At 38.7% G+C, this 22,700-nt stretch overlaps 1 protein-coding gene across 2 annotated transcripts in view; it reads right to left on the reverse strand.

The window, feature by feature from the left end:
* The window catches only part of si:ch211-214p13.3 (nectin-1), a 64,076-nt gene continuing 41,376 nt past the window's right edge, over positions 1-22,700 (reverse strand). The window contains exons 1-8 of one of the 2 annotated variants that reach the window (XM_038720683.1): positions 15,261-15,441; positions 12,838-13,179; positions 12,384-12,686; positions 9,805-9,898; positions 5,474-5,631; positions 4,497-4,584; positions 4,246-4,363; positions 1-3,030 (exon numbers count right to left, since the gene is read on the reverse strand). In XM_038720683.1, coding sequence (XP_038576611.1) covers positions 3,004-3,030; positions 4,246-4,363; positions 4,497-4,584; positions 5,474-5,631; positions 9,805-9,898; positions 12,384-12,686; positions 12,838-13,179; positions 15,261-15,342 — 1,212 coding nt within the window. In that variant the 5' untranslated portion in view covers positions 15,343-15,441 and the 3' untranslated portion in view covers positions 1-3,003. Of the gene's footprint in view, positions 3,031-4,245; positions 4,364-4,496; positions 4,585-5,473; positions 5,632-9,804; positions 9,899-12,383; positions 12,687-12,837; positions 13,180-15,260; positions 15,442-22,700 lie in introns of those variants that run through there. The other variant, XM_038720682.1, reaches the window with a different exon arrangement.

Here is a 22,700-nt window from a genome sequence, read left to right on the forward strand (position 1 = left end):
TGTGTTTTGATACATTTTATTAGGAAAATTGGGAAAAGGGATTTCATATCTACTACCTGCTTTAGTTTTATGGGTACAGTTGTGAGTATAACAGTTACAACTGAAACATAGGAGTATGATGAAGCGAACCTGAGAGACTGAGTTTGTTGCTTTTAAGTTTGACTTAACTGTCTTTAAATACGATTATTTCAGGAGTATCAGTAATTTACTTGTTACCAATAACCTGAAGTGGAAGGGAGAGCACTATACAAAGATTTGTGGTTTACAGTTGCAAACACACATCTATATACAAATGTAATTAAGGCTATGAAAGATTAATTTGACTAAATCGGACTAAAACTGGACTTTTAAACTCAGGACTAAGATTAAATCTAAAAACAGATCTTGGAAAATTGGATTAATTTGTCCACCACTTGGTGGTTGGATTGCCATGAAATTTTGTACACACATTCCTGTTCCCCAGGGGATGAACGCCAGTGATCCTTGGATTTTCCTCGAGCTCCCACATTTCTAGTTTTGTGTGGAATGTCTCAACAACTATTCATAGTTCTCACGTGATGTCACATTCCAAGAAAAACACTCCCTTGGAGGGTAAAAAGACGTTATTTTCCGCTGTCTGCCAGTCAGGAAGCAAGTGATACACTGTTACGTTGAGTTTATTACTTTTTGCGATTTGATTTTTAAAATTTGACTGCTTTTGCCACGTCTCTACGGAGGAGTTGCGGTGTGAGCCGCTATGTTGGTCTGTTGTTTTGCCCTCCAGATCACCGCACATGTCACGAGACTGAAAACTTAGATGGATTGCAATAAAAATCATTCAAGGTCCCCACAGGATGAGTCCTAATAACTTTTCATTTTTTGCAGCCAGCAAGTCTCGAGTTTCAACAGTGCAGTGAAATATAATTACATCTGCTGCAAGGATCAACATATATTTTGGTGTATTCATTTACATTCCCCAGATGATGTATCTTACTAACATTAAAGAGGTCAAATTATGCTCTTTTTCAGGTTCATAAATATATTTAGGGGCTGTTCCAGAATAAGTTTACGTGGTTTCATTTTCAAAAAACACCATATTTACATAGTAGCTAGGTAAGGACTACTAGCCAATCAGAAGCAGCGTTGATTCCATATTTTTATTAAAATATTTTGTACAGCGTAAATAACATACACTTGTACTGTGCATGTCGCCGTATTTACAACTTCCAGTCTGTTTTCCGCTGCCACAGCCTCTTTAAACTCCTGCGTTACTTTCAGCAACAGTCCCAGCTCGTTATTGGTCCATGCAAAAAAAAAAAAAAAAAAAAAAATCTGGTTTGGTTCTTTGTCTGCAATCCTTTATTCTTTCGCCAAATCTTCTGTAACTACAGAATACATCATCTGTTTCACGTTTACACCGGTGCGCATGCCCAGTGTACGTGAACAGCCACTAGATGTGTGTTTTCAGTTGGTATAGTATAGACAGAGATCAACTCTGATACGCAGCTAAAACACTGGTGTGGACAGAGATCATATTCGCATTAAAACTCTGTTTTTAAACAAAATCGGAGTAGTGTGGACGGGGTTCTGTATCTAATCTAAGAATGAGCCAAAGTAACCATAAGCAACTTTTTACATTAGAGTAAACTTTTTCTGAAGTTTTTGTAACATAGAACTTCATTTTTGACCTTAATTTCACAAACTTCATCAAATCCTATTTTAGCTCATTTTAGAGTTCAGTCTGTCTTCAGCAGTTTACCCATTACTGAAGAGCTCAAAACACTGATGTTGGAGAAATAAAAGCCTTTGCACTTTACTGATACTGTTATTTCAAGACATAACAACTAAAACAAGAAACCATATGTGACAAGTGATTAAGCACATTCACTGCTGTGGAAAGAATTTCTTTTTTGACTTCCGACATTAAGTTTTAGGCATTTCTGGCTTAATATGATAGGATGCCGAAGATAGCAGCAGGAGAATTGAGCAAAGAGATTGTGCACAGTATTCAGCACAGTGAAATAAACTTGAATAAATAAAGACATAAGAAAAGTGCTGTTGACATTTAATTTGGGGGCATCTGTTGTAGCCTCTCAACTGTGACATCATTATCATCGTTGTGAAATTTTGCATGGTACTTTCTTTCTGTTTTAGCTATTTTGATTTTGTTTTCTGTATTTGCAGAAACGTGACATTGTATTGCCGAATATGTTTCTTAATTTATACGTTTTGTCTATTGGCATGTGTTCTTTTTTAGGTGCACTGTGATGAGCCTCCGCCACCACAAGCTTCTCAAGTTTTCATTCCATACTCTCAAGTTTTCCAGTCAAACTCTCATGAATCATTTCTTGGCCACCAGTTTGTTGACATGCACTTAGGTAATCAAGTTACAGTCAGTTTTCTGCAGTAATCTGATAAGGTCATGATAAGTTTAAAGTCTAAATAAAAGGGAAACAATTTGAAAAATTCTGACACATTGTAAGGAAGTCCAAATTCTCTGATAACACACAAAACATAAGGCAGCATTTTGCATCACTTATACACTTATGAGGTTAAGAAACATGGGGAAGGGAAGAAACTTAATTACTAACCTGTTGCTTGTATATGCTGATTGGAACTACATTACTACAGCACAAAACGTGTTGACTGACCTGTTTTCTCAGACGAACCTGTTCTTTTGTGTCCATGTAAAATGCTACATAATCATCTGCTATTGTTAGCAGTTAATGCTGTTGTTGTGAATACATGTGCAGAACTATATTATCATGACAGTTAGAGCCTATGCTGATAAAGCCCAGTAGGCAGTTAAAACCACACAATAACAGTTAGCTGTGGCAGTCAGTTAAACAGACTTTCCCTTTGAATACAAATTCTTTTCTGCTTCCGTTGGTGCTTGAAAGCTCCTCATATAGTTTGCACTCTTCATTCCTGGTCTGTTGGATATTTGGTATATTACTGCACTGCTGCATCTGTTCACTAACCAGTCATGTTAGGGGCCGAGTCTGTAAACTGCCTGCAGTCCAACTACGATCTTGTTGCTTCCACAGGTTCCTAAGGCAGACAATATAAAACATTTTATTTATTTTGGAACGAACATTTAAGACACTAAACATAAGTAAACAAACATTGTAGGAAACTAGATCTACCGCTCCCCGTGGTTGTATGCCTCCAGCAAGCAGTTAAACTGTTGTTTACATCCGTCCAGACTACATATATTATTGTATGTAGTGAATACTTGGAAGGAACTGAATAAAAGGTATAAAGTGTTTTTTGGCTAGATAAAAGTTGTCACTAAATTGATGGTGGATATGTTTGATTTCAGTGAATATACATTGCTGAACTGATTAATGAAGAATTATCAAAGATGTATTGGCTACACAGGTACACATGTACCTGATAACTATGTAAAGATGGATTCTTATGTGAGTACAGCACAAAACACAAAATGTGCTGCTTTTGTTTTCTTCTGCCATTTTTAGATGCAGAGCCTCTCTATGAGCTGCAGGTGAAACTCACTCACAGGATCATCATTACAAAGTGAAAGACAGAATGGACAACATGGAGGAAAGCCTTTACTGTGCTAGTTATTGTATTGTGTCAACATGTGAAATCTGAGATTGCCCACTTCATTCTTAAATTGTGGTTAAAAACTTAACACGAGGTCACAATGACCTCAAAAGTGTAACCTGACCAACTGTGAAATATGGTCACAATCTCCCCTTCTGTTCCTGAGTTATGGTGTTGAATAATGGCCAAAAAGTGTTTTTTCCCCCACGACATTATGATGTCACAGTGAAGTTAACCTTTGACCTTTTGGGTTAAAAAAGATTTGGCTCCATTCTTGAGCCAAGGATGGATCTGTTTAGCATAGGACCTCCTTCAGCACAGTAGATGGCCCTGCCCATTAAACATGTACACTGAACATCCTGCTCTATGTCTATGTAGTGCATTACTTGTGGCTAAAGCTACAGTAACCACTAGAGCTTATGCTTACTGATCTTTACACATCTGTGTGATATAAATTAATGATCTTAGTTGAATTGTCCAGTTGTTTCCAGGAAAACACATTATGTGTACTACTACACTGTATGTTGTACTACTACATAACTAAAGCGCAAAATACAGTATATCTTTGATAACTGCTAACATAGTAATTGTGCTTTATATTAAGTCACTGATGGAAACATTTGAGGGTCACAGTTTTAACTTTGAGGAAAATAAGAAATAGCCACTACGGGCTGTAACAAATAAAATATTATACATTACCTCTTCCTCTGCATGTGTTCTCATTTCTGCTAGTGCTGCGGCTTCCACTCCTCCTGCTCCTTCTCTCGCTGAAGTGACAGGTGACTCTGTTGTTGGGACACGTTGCCCCCTCTCTCTCCTGGATAATGGACCACCAATTAATATACATCAAAATATTTACATAGTACATACAGTATATGCTTATATACTTAGCAGTTGTACATTCCACTTAAGTGTATGCAGTACAAGTGTACTTGACACCTTGAAAATACCTGAATTTATAGAAATACAACACTGCAGCAGCAGCTACAATCAGGATAAGTATAAGAACAAATAAGGTCCAACAAGTAGGGCAGGCTGCTGTAGAGACAAAAGAAAGGAGGATACAGTTAAAGGAAACACTGATACAGTATATTACAGACATTTTGCTTTCCATTAACAAATGTGTAATAATTTAAATTACATTTCTTTGGGGTGTTTTTTTCACTTAACTACAGCTTTTCAGTTTTAATGTCATTAGTTATACATTTCCTGCTCTGTCATGCTGTAAAAAACATGCAATTTAATTTTCTTTCTGAAAGCAGGTTCTCTGCGTTTGTGTTTTCCTTCTTTTGTCTATACTGTAAGATGTTGTGCCAACATGCACAGGTGTTTCTTGTATTTCATGTTTAATGCATTTAGGTTTATATTACGCACATTACTTTAAGTTGACTAACGTTACAGTCAAACACCATGCAGCTAACACTGGCTAAAGGGTTTTTTTTTTACTGACAAGCCTTCTTCTCCTGGTAGGTCCTGTGTCAGAAAAAAGCAACTGCGACATGAAATTCCCATGATCAGGATACAGAACATTTTACAAGACAGGAAATGCTTGAACTTTTATGTAGTTGTACAAATTAGATTCACTCTTTCCACTTCCAAGGGAATAAATAACTATCAATTGTGTTTTGACTCTGAACGGCTTTTCCATTCACTTGGACATGACTGGGATACATCCACAATGAAGAGTTGAGGAGGAGACCTGATCAAATACATGCAGTGATTCTACTCCAAATCTAGATTTCCGTACTTTTCATCATGTCCATAGGTATAACTTACAGAAATTCATTCTTTTTCTCTTTATTTTAAATTAAGAGACACCAAAAGTGAATAAAGAGTCACGCATCATCCACAACAGACTCAAACACACAGAGCAGGAAAAAAATGCAACAAACACCAACGCATTTGAACGCCCCACCCCCACCCTCACCTGAAGGCACATCAGATACATAGAGGTAACCATGTCTTCTTCCATAAGGGTTAGATGCTTCACACTGGTAGAGGCCATTCACCTCAGAGCTCACGCTCAGAAACTGTAGAGTTGCACCCACAACTCTGACAGCCGATGGAAGCAGTGACTGGTCAGATCTGAAACACACAAAAGGTTCAGCGTGCAATGTACAGCAAATTACAGACTTACAGCAATAGGACAGAAAAATGATGCAAATAGTAGAGTTGTGCCAAAAGTTAAATGAATTTCAAGTATTAGTTCTTAATTCATATTAAAGGATAGGTTTGCTGGTTTTCCTGCCTCAGACCTCATCAAATGTTGCTTCCCTTAAAAGGTGACAAAATACACGTACCAGCACCTCTAAAGCTCACTTATTAGCACGTTAAATCTCGATTGTTTAATCCACATAATAACTGAAGTGTAACAATGATGATTTGCTCTTTAACAGGGAGTTATGTGCTGGACTATTTCTTGGTTTTGAGCAGAGTCAATCTAACTGTTTCTCTGTCTCCTGTCTTTAAACTAAGCTAACTGGCTGCTGGCTGTAGCTTCGTATTTAACAGACAGATTCGGAGGCAGTATCGGTCTTCTCTTATTTCACAAAACAATTTCAGCAATTGAGATTTTGTTTTCCAACCTTAAAAGTAGCATTAGTAGTAGGTTTCAGTGCAAAGAACCGACACAAACTGCAGCAGAAACCAAAATCTGACTCACAAAACACTAGTGATGTGTCGGTCGTGAATGAGTCAGGTCTATGAGCCGACTCAGTTAAGTGAATAATGGGAGTCGGCTTTTGCGCCATTATCTGTCTTCGTTTCTCAGGAAATCACCACTGGGAGAGTAAATTGTTATTTTGGCCAGGATGTATCATTACTGAGGGAGTTATTTTTCCCATCAAAGTCACAATTTTACATATACACATTTTTTGCTTCTTTTGATAATTCAGTGTGTTGTCTTTAGTCTTTGTTGTTCCATTGTTTTATTACACATATACACATACATATATACACGTATACACACATATACATACATACATACACACACATTATGTAGGAGCCATTTCAATGTTTATGTCCAGGTTTGGCCATTAGGTGGCACTAGGGTTATGGCATAGTGATTGGGGCTTATCTACTTAGGCTAGCTGTAATCAAGGACAGGTGTTGCTAGAGGGAAAAGGGCAAACTAGTTTTTGACCGCCACGCCACGCGACGGAGGCTGTGGTTGAATGCATGTTAAGTGACTGTTGGTGAAGATGGAATATTGTTCTGTTATGGAAAAGGAAATCCTTGTGTAAATCCAATAAACATCTCTCACAACAGAGAAGAAAAGATAACTTTAAGCTTTGTTGTATCATTGCTCAATCAAGCCAAAGCGACCACGGTAAGCGCGTCAACTATAGCCCACTTTAACCCTCGGCATAACCCTCGGCTGTTTTAAGCTTAGCGGTTACACATTATATATATATATTACACACACACACACACACACACATACACACCCGTTCAAAAGTTTGGGGTCACCAAGACAATTTCATGTTTTCCATGAAAACTCACTTTTATTCATCAAATGAGTTGCAAAATTAATATAAAATATAGTGAAGACATTGAAAAATAGATCCAAAGAATCCTCCATTTTCAGCAATTACAGCTTTGCAGACCAGGCGATCTAGCTGTCAATTTGTTGAGGTAATCTGAAGAAATTTCACCCTACGCTTCCTGAAGCACCTCCCACAAGTTGGATTGGCTTGATGGGCACTTCTTACGTACCATACGGTCAAGCTGCTCACACAACAGGTCAGTAGGGTTGAGATCTGGTGACTGTGCTGGCCACTCCATTACAGACAGAATACCAGCTGACTGCTTCTTCCCTAAATAGTTCATGCATAGTTTGGAGGTTCGGGTCATTGTCCTGTTGTAGGAGGAAATTGGCTCCAATGAAGTGCTGGCCACAGGGCATGGCATGGTGTTGCAAAATGGAGTGATAGCCTTCCTTATTCAAAATCCCTTTTACCTTGTACAAATCTCCCACTTTAACAGCACCAAAGCAGCCCCAGACCATCACATTACCTCCACCATGCTTGACAGATGGCATCAGGCATTCCTCCAGCATCTGTTCACTTGTTCTGCATTTCACAAATGTTCTTCTGTGTGATCCAAACACCTCAAACTTAGATTCATCTGTCCATAACACTTTTTTCCCCATCTTCCTCTGTCCAACGTCTGTAATCTTTTGCCCATCTTAATCTTTTCCTTTTATTGGCCAGTCTCAGATATGGCTTTTTCTTTGCCATTCTGCCTAGAAAGCCAGCATCCCGGAGTCGCCTCTTCACTGTGGACGTCGGGACTGGCGTTTTGCAGGTACCATTTAATGAAGCTGCCCGTTGAGGACCGGTGAGGCGTCTATTTCTCAAACTAGAGACTCTAATGTACTTGTCCTCTTGCTTAGTTGTGCACCCGGGCCTACCACTTTTTGTGCTGTTCTCTGAAGGGAGTAGTACACACCGTTGTAGGAAATCTCCAGTGTCTTGGCAATTTCTTGCATGGAATATCCTTCATTTCTCAGAACAAGAACAGACTGTCCAGTTTCAGAAGAAATTTCTCTTTCTGGCCATTTTGAGAGTATAATCGAACCCACAAATGCTGATGCTCCAGATACTCAACTAGCAAAATAAGGCCAGTTTTATAGCTTCTCTAATCAGCACAACAGTTTTCAGCTGTGCTAACATAATTGCACAATGGTTTTGTAATCAACACAATTAGCTAACACAACATACCATTAGAACACAGGAGTGATGGTTGCTGGAAATGGGCCTCTGTACACCTATGTAGATATTCCATTAAAAATCAGCCGTTTCCAGCTAGAATAGTCATTTATAACAATGTCAAGACTGTATTTCTGATTAATTTAATGTTAATTTCATTGAAGAAAACAGTGCTTTCCTTTCAAAAATAAGTAATAATAATTTCTAAGTGACCCCAAACGGAAGTGGAAACAAGTGTATAAAATATACTGGATTTGTTATGTCTGAGATTGATGATACCCCGCTCTATATTAAGATTAGGACTACTATATATATTTTTTTCACATAGACATATGAACATATTTGTGTCATATTTAACTGATATCCTATGAAACTTTCATTGTCGTATTCGTAAAGTCACAATTTATTAGCACTAATAATAACAAAAAATATATATGATTATCAGACAGGTTGTCAAAATGTTCAAAAATAAAAAGAAGGTTGCAGTCCATGCTTCCTGTTTTGGTTGTATACATATCGTTGGTGTTAGTAACATCTGCACTGTAAGTGAATTAGTAAAACCTCATCAGAGGCAGGGTGACATTCTTTTATTGGTAGACCACATGGTGCATGTCTGACTACACTGTGAGCCTACCTTTTTTATTTTTTTTTTAACACTACAGCACTATTGTCTCTTTGCAGACAAGGCTTTTGATGAAGAAATGATTGCATTAGTTATAAACTACTGAAAACATTTTATTAGAATTTTACACATTTTATTTGTAACGGACCTTATCCAATATTCAACATAAATGTCACCTTTGATGTATTGCACCTGTGTTAGCTTACAGCAACTTTTCATTTTCAGCCCCTGGGCAGGTCACAATTAAAACATCCACACAGTGATAGAACAGCACTAAAGAAACTAAACAAGACACACAATGCAAAGTTACACACAGTAGTACATCTCACACACACCAGCAGTTGTATGTCAGACAAATTAAAAGCAAGGAATCAAAAGCAGAGTCAGTGGTTTCAGAGTTTAGTAGCTTTAGCAGTCGTTTTCAATTTGACTTTAAGGATACTGATGTTGTCTGGTAGGGCGTTCCACTTTGTTTAGTGTAGTTTTCACAGAGAAAGCTGAATGCCAAATACAGTGTGATGAAAGTTGTAAAGCGTGGACTGGATATTTACAAAAACCTGAACATGTACGTTCAGACATTCGCCCAAGTTGCCCAGCCAGCTAATGATTAAATACTGACTTCTTCTGGTTGATGACTGTCCAGTGGGCTGCTAATGGGCTAAGTTATCACACTAAGCTTAATAATTATGAGTTTCAAAATTTCATCAGAGTAACATCAGATCACTTACGGTGGTTTATTGCAGCTACAACTATAATCCAAAATAAAATTTCAGAACATACAATTTAAATCATTCAGTTTAACTTGGCTAATGACCCAACTCTTCACCATAGTACAAAGCTTGTGAGGACGACAAACCAAACAACGCTTCAAGGTAAAAAATTAATATAGGTTTAGTTTGGATTAGAATTTCATTTTAAATACTGTACCTGCTCCAGGTAATGTTTGCATTTGGGTTGGCTTCAGTCACACATTCAAACAAGCCTTTGGATCTTTCAATAATATTCACTTCGATGGGTGGAACTGCAAGAAACAGGGAAAGTATGAGCTGTAACTGAGAAAATAACAATTACATAATCATAGTGAACACCAACGTTTTGTCCACATCATCCCATTTGTCCCGAAACAGGGTTATCTTGCTTTCCAAGACACTTTAAGGACTTTTGGATTACAGAACTTGATTTGAAAAACTGCATCTAGACACTGCTCAGTATTGGACATTACTGAGGTTTTATTTGTTACTCCTGGTCTTGTTAAAACATGATAAACTCAGATTTCTTAACCGTAATGCATTTGGATGCTTCTAAAAAACTATAGACTGTACATCCACAATCCATTCATTTAAAAAGGAAAAACTTTTAAAAGCATTCACTTCTCAAATATCACAATTCACACAGATCTTAACATTACAGCTGGCAAAAGCTGAACGTATTGACACACAGCAAGGTTACAATAGCTGACAGATAGTTGAAATAGTATCTGGGATTCTTTCACTTCAGACAATAATGTCATTGAATCAGCTTCATGTTAAGTCTCACAGAAAAGTTGGGTGGAACAATGGATGACTGGTGTATAGAGTGAGCTGCTGGGGGAGCACAAACAACAGTTCATGATCTACTTGTACATAATCAATCTACTTGTACATAATCAATCTATAGCACAAAACTAAGGCTCCATTCTGAAAATGGTGTGCTCTTTTGCTATGGTTTCAGGGCTGAACATGTTTCCTCAAAACAGTGAGCAACAGGCTCAAAATGATTAGCTCATACAGATCGTAACACAGCGTTGATGGTAAGAAGTGGAGTCCTTCTCCTGAAATGATGTCATTCTAAAATGCAAGACAAATATTTGTCCACTGTAATTAGAAACCAGTTTCCATATACCACTCCCTCGATTGGAATGTTCTGCTATTGTGGAGGGCAGAGGAAGTGACTCTTAACACGGAGCATATTTTCTAGTATTAAACGCGTAGCCTTTTTAAACCAAATTCATCAGGCTCCAAAAAATCTTCAAAAAAGAAAGCAAAGAATGGCCTTCTCAGCTGGGTGTTCAAGGCACCACCATTTCTGTTATAAATAAATGTTTTGTTTGTTTTTGTTGGGCTGAACTCACTAATGTTCCCACGTCTCTCATCAGCCCTGCAGTCACGTGACCTTCTGCTCATTCACATCATCTGTTCTCACTGTGTCATTCGCTACACAACACTAGATCCTTTGTTACCTTACCGTTTGTCCTAGTTGCCATGTTCCTGTCTGACCTTGTGTTTTTGCTTTCAAGCTTCTGTCACCCAAATCCAGACTTTAACTTTATCCTGGACTTGCCTGTACAGGTAGGCACCTAAGCACTATTTTTGGTAACTGAACCATGAAAGTCATCCTGCTGCCTCCTCTGTCTGCATTTGGGTCGTTCCCATATTGCCAACTCTTCTGCACCCTATGCCACACTCCCAGGCATGGTTTATCAACATTTATATAATTAAAGACTGTTGCAATTGTGATTTAGATTGCGTACTGGGCAAAAAGACAAAAAAGACAAAGAAGTAGTAGAAGAAACACAACATCTGGACTCAAGGATATAAAGTGGCTCCTGGCTCAACATGCCAAAAGACACAGAAAAACTAACAATCACGCCCCTTGAACAAAGTCTGCTACTGTGTATGAAAGGAATGTCTCCCCATCTGGCAGGCAAGAGAATTTGCCCTTGAGGAAACAAAGCCTGCTTGAGGAAACATGAAGCTACAGTGAGCGAACGAGACGAGAGGGCATAAAAGCAGGGATAATTTCAAAACCTGTTGACAAAGGAAATCCACAACTACAGTTGTTAAGTAGCCTTAATAGCAGTCAAAAGCAAAGCAAGTGATGATTTTGCAATGTCAGAAGCACATCACATGTTATCAAGATCACATGCAAATCTATGGGGAAAGGCAGTCAGAGTTCACAGACTCCCCCACATCACACAAATCTCTGACCTGATGAAGACTCAGTTGAAATTAAAACCATTGGAAGAACATTTTCGAATTCTTCTCTCAACTCTCTTAACCTCCCTTAATTTTTTCTTTGAGGCTTGCTCGTACAAGTTTTCTAAGTAGGATTCTGTCTTACACAAACTAGGTGCCACCTGTTCATGAGATCAGATTACTGTAAAGACCACAGCAGCACAAAGTGGAACAGAATGAGATTGTATGCGTGTCACAGTGATACATTTTGTGCATCAATCATCATCTCATATGCAATAACAAGGAAACCTGTGAAAGAGTCAATTTTTACTGTTGAGATGAGATAGTCTATAAAAACCTTTTTGCCTCACATCTGGAGGTAAAAAGGTGTCCATCAGAGCAATACTGATCAAAATGAGAATCCTAACTTCAAATCTTTTCAGTTCTCTCTCTCCTAGGTCTCTAGTGGATTCACTATGATATGCTAGACAATCATCACTCTCCTGATGACAGTCATTCTTTAAGGCCTTACCTGCAAAAAGGGAGGAACTGATGAAGAACTTGTATACTCACAGTAGACCTGTATTGTGAAGGGCAGGATTTCCTCTTTGGACAGGGCTGAGCTGCTGACGACACACTGGACAATTTGTTGATTGAGTTCTCTGGTAGGTACTCCAAACAGTGAGCTGACTGTGGTCGTTGTATCGTTGGCATGCTTGATGGAGTTGGTTATGACCCTCACTTTTTCTACCAGAGTGCCAGTGACCCACTTCACCTCTGCAGGAGGCTTGGAAGCAGCAGCCGTACAGGTAACGAGGGAAACTCGTTCATTACCCAAAGTAGGGAGATCATCAGTCAGGTTTATGACTGGAGGCACTAGGAGAGTTACAGCACACACAAAACGTCAACATGCAAGCAAAAGGGTAAAACTGTAAATCAATCTCTCCACCACTTTCTCTCTTTCTTTCTCTCTCTCTCTCTCTCTCACACACACACTCCAAAGCGTTTTAAATACAAGCCATTATACCAAGCAAGGTCAGAGGTATTTCCGTCTTGTGATTTCCGCTGGGGAACAAAGTGAAGATGCACGTGTAGGTTCCTTCATCGATCAATGTGACCCTCGATAACTGGAGAGATCCGTTGTTGTTTTTAACGTCCCCAATAAATTTAAATCGATCATCCTGTCCATTGACAAACTGTGGTCCATTTGAATACACGATTGTGAAGAAATTGTCATTCTGAGGTTTTCCTCTGGTCTTCCTCTGCCATGAAATCTGCGTGAGAAGCTCCGTGGTGTCAATGAGAGTACACGGTAAGATTGCAGTCCCACCTTGCACCACGGTCGCGCTTCCTCCAATCACCTGCAGAGCTGTAAAGTGCATAAAATCTAATCAGCTTTTCAGATCACAACTCAGAAAGCACAAACACATTAATAAACACACGTGGATGGAAGCATTCACGCTGGGCCTGGGCAGAGGATCTGGAAGCTGGTGTCCTCCTTGCAGAAACACAACAACTACATCTTTTTCTCTCCGCCCACACAAGGCCCGTCTTTAACTCACTGAAATAATGGATTATTAATGGATAATTTTAAGATGCCGGCTTGGTATTTAGTAAAGATGGGGAAAATTACCATGATCCTGCTAAGTCATGAAACAAGGGTCTTCTGCATAATTTTGAGGGGAAACACATCAGTGATCTCCTGTTGGTTATATTACAACACTGAAGTTTTGAGGTGAGGGGAAAGTGATAGATCATTTGACTGGCTGCCACATGGCCACTGCCTTTAATATTAGATAATTAACATGATAGAAATAAATGAAATGTTGCTGTTACTCTTTGCTTTTGCATTAGGCTACCGTATATTGTCTGCTACGTAGCAGAAGGAAATTACAAACATAAATTTAACTTTACAACCTATATGTGTGTAATTGAGACAAACAAACCTACCTTATAGTCATTTAAGGGTGGCTGACTAAAAAGGTGCGTCTCAGAGACGTTTTTCTCATTTACCCAGTGTAATACTACAAGTCAGCATAGGTTTGCATTGACATTGAATCTATTGAACTCAAATCTAATATGAATTAGTTTTATAATTACTATATTACTAAAATTCAGCACTGGTTGACAGTCCCTGGGTCATGTAACAAGGAAGCTATTGAGAAAAAGACTGATTTTACCATAAAAATTATATATAAAATAGAGGAAGCACGCAAACCTAATATGAAGGTGTCTTGTTTGTGCAATACATTACTACAATTCAGGATAGGTTTGGAGTCTCTGTGTCACAGTGACATGAAATCTACTGAAAAAAGTGCTTATTTTTCCATAACATTTATAATTTCTTGAAGGTCATAAGCCCATCGGAGATGAGTTAACCGGCTTTATACTGCTAACACAGGGTAAATGCCGAATATCCAACTTAAAAGGAAGATCTCCGCGGCCCATTACGTTACACTGAAATACCAAAAACATAAAAAAACAAACTAAGTGTTGTGGGAATAACCAACAGGAGACTACTGATGTGTGATGTGATTTGGGTGACAGAAGTAAAGTGAAGTTAACTTACAGAACAGGCCTAACGTTACTTTTAACATCATCCCCCAACTAAAATCGGCGTTGCACCTTTTAGACTGACGTTAATGTAACATTACATACACCAGCGCACTCGTCTCGTCGCTCGCATTTAGTGATGCCAAGTTCGAGTCTTTTGACTGACTCGTTCATTCAAATCTCGTTCATTAAAATAAACTAATCTTTTGTTGACTCATTTCGTTCATTTGAACTTGGCTGGTTATTGCGGCACTGCAGCCCTCTAGTGGCTGTGAACACAGGAAATCTCGCGAGACTTCAGAATAAGCATGTCGAACGATACGCAGGAAGAAATTGCGACGTTGAACAAACATTCGTGCTGTTGCCACAAATCCACAAGCTGATCCTCCATCTCTGCTGTCCACATTAATTTCACCTTGTGCTCCGCCATGACTGTGTTTCTTATGCTTCCGTCTTCTATCATCTCGCTTTATGATTGGATATTGTTTCGTTTCATGTGATAATCTCCAGAACGTGCGCGCGTTTTTCCTCGGGGATCCCCCCCCCACATCAGGATTCGCGATCGGGACGTTCTTCCGATCAGGTTCGGACACTCTTAACACACCTCACACCAGGGAGAATCTGATAAGATAATCTGTAGAACCATCAAGATAATCGGGACATAGCCAGGATTGTCGGAAGCGGGGAAATCGGCCCAAAATCTTTCAATCCAAACGAAAAAATGGTGGTTTTCTCGTTTATTGGTTCAAATGAAAAAACAAACTATCAAAACGTACAGGGACCCTACAGATACCCGATCCATTAGTATAACGTTACTACCACGACCATCTTTTGTTACTATCAAACTAATGATACACGTGCTAAGTTAAGTACATAAAAAGTATTTCGCCTACAAACCTTGTACAACTGTGCTCAGGGTCAACGTCGACACCAGTAACGTTATAACCATAACGTTAGTGGTGCTCCTGAAGAAGCACATTATCCATTTAATATAGCATAGCTTTAAAGTCCTTTGTTTAACTAACGTTACGGCCTTTCTCTGGCTTTTGCATTCTTCTTCTTCTTCTTCTTCTTCTTCTTCTTCTTCTTCTTCTTACTTAATGGCGGATTGCAAACAACTTTGAAGTGCATACCGCCACCTACTGTACTGGAGTGTGTAACATCATATCACTCCGCTATCAACCTCAATAAGGTGCTCTCATATTCTGTTCACCAACCCAGTGTCTTTAAGAAATTTAAATAATTCCTTCCTGGTGATTCTTATACCCTTTTCTTCTCCTTCTGTTCCCAGTACCCATCAGATTCCATTCCCTCCCTGCTTCCTGAACCCTATCTTGAAATATCTGTCTTTCCAACTCAAACAATATGCAGTGCAAAATGATATGTTCAACATTTTCTTTAACCCCACAGTTTTCACACTTTTCACTCTTCCTTTTCCCCAATAAAAACAAGGTGCCATTCAGTCCTGTGTGATCTACTCTTAGTCTTGTCATTATAATTTCCTCCCGCCTGCTCCTTTCGCTATAATTTTTATTACTGAAAGACTTTTGTATTTTAAAGTAACTACTTCCTTTCCTGTCTTCCTCCCACCATTTCTGCCATATTTCAGTACCTTTCTTCTTAATGGCTGTTTTTCCTTCCCCTTTTCCTAGAGGTATTTGAACTGTTATTTCCTTTTGTAATGCCTCTTTTGCTAGTTTGTCTGCAATCTCATTTCCATTTACTCCCTCATGAGCTGGCACCCTGCAAAACTGAACACCTATCCCTCCCCGATGTAATCTTAGTAAGCTGTGAAACATTTCTATCAGTAGGTCTTCTCTTCCAGATGTCATTGACTGAATGCTTTTAATAACTGCTAAGGAGTCTGTGCATAATATCACCCTATCAGGTCTGACCATTTCTGGCTCATTCCTGGCTCATGTCTGACCACTATTTCTGCTGTATATACAGATAGCCTATCTGATAATCGTTTTGAGATATTTATTTTGAATTCTGGTATATGTATTCCAATTCCCACACATTCCTGTTTGTTTTTAGATCCATCTGTATAGATTTTTAGATAATTATGGAAACTGTTTCTCAGATAGCTGCTTGTCCGTATTCCCACTTCCTCTATTCCCCATCCTCTTTTCTTTTCCAGTATACTAAAATCTGTTTTTACGTCTGGATAGAGCCAAGGTTGAATGTTACTGACTGGATTGGGTGTGGTGAAATCTAATGCTTCCATTCCGTATTCCCTGACTCTTTTTTCCCCCGTCCATCCAAACCCATGCCCCCAAAACTTGAAATATTCCCAACAATCCTTTGTTATCTCCTTTGCAGGGTTTTCTTTCCCACTTCCTTTCAATCTGACCCAATATGCTAGCGCTAGTTTCTCTCTTCTTAACTCCAGTGGTGTCTCTCCAGCTTCTATGAGTATTGTGTTAATGGGAGTTGTCTTAATGGCTCTAATGCATATCCGTAAGGCTCTGTATTGTAATTTATTAATTTTTCCAATGTTGTTTTTGCTGCTGCATCATATACTATGCAACCATAATCTATCGATGACCTCATGCATGCTCTATATATGTCAATTAGTGACTGTTTATCTGCACCCCAGTCGCATCCCACCACCGCTCTTAGTAAATTAATAACTTGTTTGCATTTAGTTTCCAATTGCTTTATGTGTGTTTTCCATGTGTACTTACTATCAAACCACAATCCCAAATACTTAAATTCATTTACTTTTTCCATTGGCTGCTGATATAGAAAAAGCTTTTGTACATGACACTTTCGCTTGTTTGTGAACACCATATAACAGGATTTGCTTGTTGATATTTTAAATCCCCACTTGAATGACCACTTCTCTACTTTCCCTATTGCTTTCCTAATGTTCTCTAACACATATGTCTCATTTCTTCCTCTCATCCATATGGCCCCATCATCTGCATATAACGCTGATTTGATGTGTCCATCTAAATCTGAAAATATATCATTAATCATAATGTTGAATAATATAGGTCTAATTGCCCTCCCCTGGGGAATGCCATTATTTACCTTAAACTCTGGAGAAATTTCTGATCCAACCTTTACTCTAATTTTCCTATCTGTTAAAAAGTCTAGTATCCAGTTATAAATCGTTCCTTCAAACCCCATTCTATTTAGTTTAATAAGTAGTCCTTCCCTCCACATAGTATCATATGCCTTCTCAATGTCAAAATACACTATTATCATCAGCTCTTTCATTTTCAGTGCCTTTTCTACCTCATTACTTACTCTAACGAGAGCATCTGTTGTGGAGCGCCCTTTCCGAAATCCATTTTGTATATTACTCAGTAGTCCTCTCTGTTCCATTACATGTGATAACCTACGAACTATTATCCTCTCCATCCATTTGCATAAGTGAGATGTCAGAGCTATGGGTCTATAATTACCAGGATTGGTTGGGTCTTTACCCGGTTTGCTAAACGGTAGTATAACTGCACTTTTCCAACTTCTCGGTATTATTCCATCCTTCCATATTTTATTGAACAGTCTTAACACTAGCTTAATTGACCCTACTGGCAGCTGTCGGAACATGGCATAACATAACTGGTCTTGTGCTGGGGCTGTATATCCCGTGCCAAGCAGAGCTATATTGAGTTCTGTTATTGTAAAATCCACATCTAAAGTGGTTGTACCATCCTCCCTCTTCAGCTTCACGTCCTTATTTTCTCTGAGTGCCAGGTCTTTCTGTTGCTTATGAATATCTATAAGGTGATCACCACTATGCACAGCCGCAAAAGCCCTACCCAACATCTCTGTCTTTTCTTTGTCTGACACCACCGTCTTTCCTCCATCTATCAAAGCTGGGATTTTAATCGCTTTCTTTTTCCCACTCATTCTTTTAAACATAGACCATATATCCCCTAACTCTACACCTCTACCTATGGTGGAACAGAACTCTCTCCAATTTTTCTTTTTGGTTAACTTAATTGTCCTACGTGCCACTGTCCTTTTCCTTTGAAAATCCAAAACTCCAAAAATTCTTCTTTAATGTTTTAAAGGCTTTGTTTCGTTCTTTTACTGCTCTGCTACACTCCTCATTCCACCAGGGGACCACTTTCTTCCTGCCCTTTGTTGTTCTGTTTGTAATACTTAAATGTGCTGCATTTACGTTCTGTAATTTGCTTTGTGCCTTCCTCTACATCACCTTCTAACGTCACAAGGTTTGCTGACTTCGTACAACATAACCTAAATTTTTCCCAGTCTGCTTTCTCAAAGCACCAGCTGTTAATTGTACTTCCTTCTTGGAAACATACATTTGTGTTAATAATAGTGAGAACTGGAAAATGGTCACTTCCTATGGTAGAATCATTCATAACAAACCACTCACATGCGTTTACCAAATTATCTGATACCAGTGTGATATCTAAACATGATGTTTTACCCCTATTCACATCCATACGTGTTCCCTGTCCATTATTAATGCAGACCAGTGATCTTTCTTCCATCATTTCTTCAATTATGTCCCCATTATTATCTGTGTGATTGCTGCCCCATAAGCTGTTGTGTGCATTGAAGTCCCCACACCATATTTCTTTCCTGTATACAGTCCCTGCCATTTCATTCAGTTTATTGATATCTAAGTTTTTGCATGGGTTATAGAAATTAATCAATTTAATGTTTCCCTCTTTCCTTGGGCTATAGATTTCAACTATTATACATTCTGAATCTTCTGAGCATGGGGATTCCCTGTAGGCCAACCCATCCTTGATAAAGGTGATGCACCCTCCACCAGTTCGGTTGTTAGGTCTATCGTACCTTATAGAGCTAATCCCTGGTATCACATAATCTAGTCTGTCTCGTAACCAAGTTTCTTGTACACATATTGCATCTGGAACAACATCTAATTCATGAATGTACTTCTTGAAGTCTTGACCATTAGTTATAAGACTTCGTGCGTTCCACTGTAGTATGTGAAGAACCATTATAAGTGTCCAAACCCTCAGTTTGTGTATTTCCATTTTCAATTACCGTCAACAATGCATGTATTTGATCTGCTTTGATATCTTTCATATCAAGAAGTTTTCCTGCTGCTTCTACAATAGCCTTATTGTAGAAGCAGCAGCAAATGCAGCACTATGCTCTCCTCCACAGTTACAACATTTAATCTTTGCATCCTTTTCACATTTCCCATACTCGTGCTGGCCCCCACATCTAGCACACCTTAGCTTTCCTTTGCACTGCTGAGCTGTGTGCCCCATCCTTTGACATTTATAGCATCTGATAGGGGGAGGGATGTATTCTCTCACGCTGTAATTTATGTATCCCATTTGGACTGACTTAGGGAGGGTTTTCTCAGATTGCACAACCACAAATAGTGTGTCTTTTAATGATCCATCTCATTTGCCTTTTAGTCTAGTAGCCTCAACAGCTTTGCCTCCCAGAATCTCATTTTTAACATCTTCCATTGACATATTCAACGGGACTCCTGATATAACTCCTCTAACCTTTGCTGTTGCTCCTGGGATGTGGGCCTTCATCCTTTCCCCTTGAAGTGTGGGCATACTAAGAATCTTTTCTTGTTCTTGTTTGCTGCTTGCATGTATCAGTATTCGTTTATTGTTCAAAAATCTTGCAAATTTGATTTTGCCAATCTCCTTCTCAATCGCCTTGGTAAGTTTAATTGGGTGATAGTGTCCACCATCCTAGTTGAACTCAATTATAACTTTCCAATCGTTTCCTTGCACTTTCTCCGTATTCTCAGGCTTCTGTTTCTCACTCTGGCTAGATCTCAGTTTCTTGTTATTACTTCCCTCGCCGGTCTCGCTATGTTCTGACCAACTTTTCCCTCTCTCTCTTTCTCTCAAGTCCCTTTTCGATCTTACAGATCTGGACATCATCCACTCCATCTCATCCCCATCTGAACTATTTGACATGATGTTACATTCACAGTACAGTTTATGCAGATAGCTATGTTTTCCGGCCACTGTTCGTTCACTCTCTCCACGTAGCTCCAAACTTCCGCGCCTTCCCGCCTGCTTCTTCTTCTTCTGCTCTGGGTTTTATGGCGGGTCGCAACCAACTTGTTCAGGTGCATACCGCCACCTACTGTACCGGAGTGTGTAATATCAAGGTTTTAGTACTTCAGGTTACAGGTTCAGTGAACCAAAAGGTAAATAAATAAATAGAAAACAAAACAAAATTAAATCAACCAAACAAACAACAACAACAACAAAAAAAGACTATATGTTATCATCTAATCCTGTAGATTTGAGAAAATTCCCTTGTTTCCTCACTCATCCCTAAAATCCCTTCTAAATTCCATCCCCGTCCTAATTCATATATCTTGTCACGTAAGATGTTTCTCTCAGAATTATATTTACTACACTTCATGATGACATGCTCGACATTTTCAGGAACATTGCAAACCTCACATTTATCAGATATATATTATGCCATTAAATAAAGCGTTGATTTTAACCCAGTATGTCCAAGCCTTAATCTTGAAAAAAACACTTCATCTCTTCTACATTTCCCTTTGAAACCCTTCACCTTAATTGATTTCTGTATGCTGTAATAGTGTCTCCCTTTAGTGTCTGTGTCCCACTTCTTCTGCCATACGTCACTCACTGCTTTTCTAATGAATGATTTGGCCTCTCCTTTTTTACAGGGAACTTGCATTATTTCATCATCTTTTAATTTCAACACTGTCTTTGCAATTTCATCTGCTTTCCTCATTCCCATCAACACCAACATGAGCAGGGACCCAAACAAATTGCACATCAACTCCAGCTCTTTGTATTCTCAGCATTATTGCACATATTTCAATCAATAGATCATCTCTTACTGTCTTTTTGGAATTCAAACTATACAGGGCTGCAGTGGAGTCTGAACAAATGACAACTCTCTCAGGCCTCACCTCTTCTATCCAAGTTTATGTATTTCGTCTAAATGGCTATGTACACTTGCAAACTTCTTACCTAGTAGCTCAGCTTTCTCCTTATTTGTAATTGCCAGGTGTTCCACATATATCAGCACTGGGATTTTTACTGATTTTCTTTTCCCACTCATCTTTTTGATCATTGTCCAAATGCCCACCCAATTTAACTTCTCTACCAATGGAGGAGCAGAATTGCCTCCATGCATTCTTCTTAGATGACTTAATTATTTTCCGTGCCATAGCCCTCTTTCTTTGATAGTCAACCAGGTTATCTTGGCTCAAATGCTTTTTTAAAATTCTGAATGCATGATTTCTTTCTTTTATAGCATTTTTACATTCATCGTTCCACCATGGAACTATTTTCTTTTTCTCATTCACTGTGCTCTTAGGGATGCAGGTTATTGCAGCACTAATAATCATGGAAGTCACTGCTACTGCGCAGCTATTTACATCACCATCCATCGATATTCTTTCACTATACTCAGTACAAAGTTCTCTGAATTTTTCCCAGTTAGCTTTATGAAAACACCATCTCTCTATTACATAACCTTCCTGAACATACATATCAAAGTTCATGTAGCACAATATTGGAAAGTGATCACTCCCTATGTTGGTATCATTCTTTACATTACATTCACATAAATTACTCATATTAACAGAGACTAAAGTAAGATCTATACAAGAAACTGAATTTATTGTAACATTAACCCTGTTACTTCTTCCATCATTAAGGCAAGAAAGTGATCTCTCCTCAATTAGTTCTTCAACTACTTCTCCATTAGTGTCTGTATGGTCACTTCCCCACAGAGTATTGTGAGCATTGAAGTCTCTATACCGTATTTCTCTACTATCAACACTTTCTGATATCTCATGGAATGTTTGCATTGATAATTTTTTGCACAGATTATAAAAACTGACTACTTTGATATTTCCTCTGGGACTACACATTTCTACTACTACACATTCATACTCATTTGGAACAGTTACCCTTCTATATGCTAAAGTCTCCTTAATAAATGTTACACATCCTCCACCTTGTTTTCCAATTCTGTCACATCTAACCGAGTTGTAGGCTGGTAGGACAAAATCCAAATGTGGTCTTAACCAAGTTTCTTGTATACACATAACATCAGGTCTAACTTCCAGATCAGTTACAACCTTCTTGAACTCTTGTCCATTTGCAATTAAATTTCTGGCATTCCAGTGGAGGATATGAAATACCATAATGAGGCTAACCACCTTGAGATACTCCATCATAATTAGTCGGGTTCAACATCTCATGAATCAGTTCAGCTGTAACTTCCGTGATCCCCAGTATCTCTATGGCTGCCTCTACAATTGTCTTTATTCTATCACTTTTTTTCTTCTGCTGTATTGCCACATTTACAGTCTTACAGATGAAAGCAACAAAGTTGGTTTTACCCACAATCAGC

This window comes from Micropterus salmoides, unplaced genomic scaffold (assembly GCF_014851395.1).
Source record: "Micropterus salmoides isolate LMB-PRFRI ecotype aquatic unplaced genomic scaffold, ASM1485139v1 Ms_hic_scaffold_15, whole genome shotgun sequence".
Classification (NCBI taxonomy): domain Eukaryota; kingdom Metazoa; phylum Chordata; class Actinopteri; order Centrarchiformes; family Centrarchidae; genus Micropterus; species Micropterus salmoides.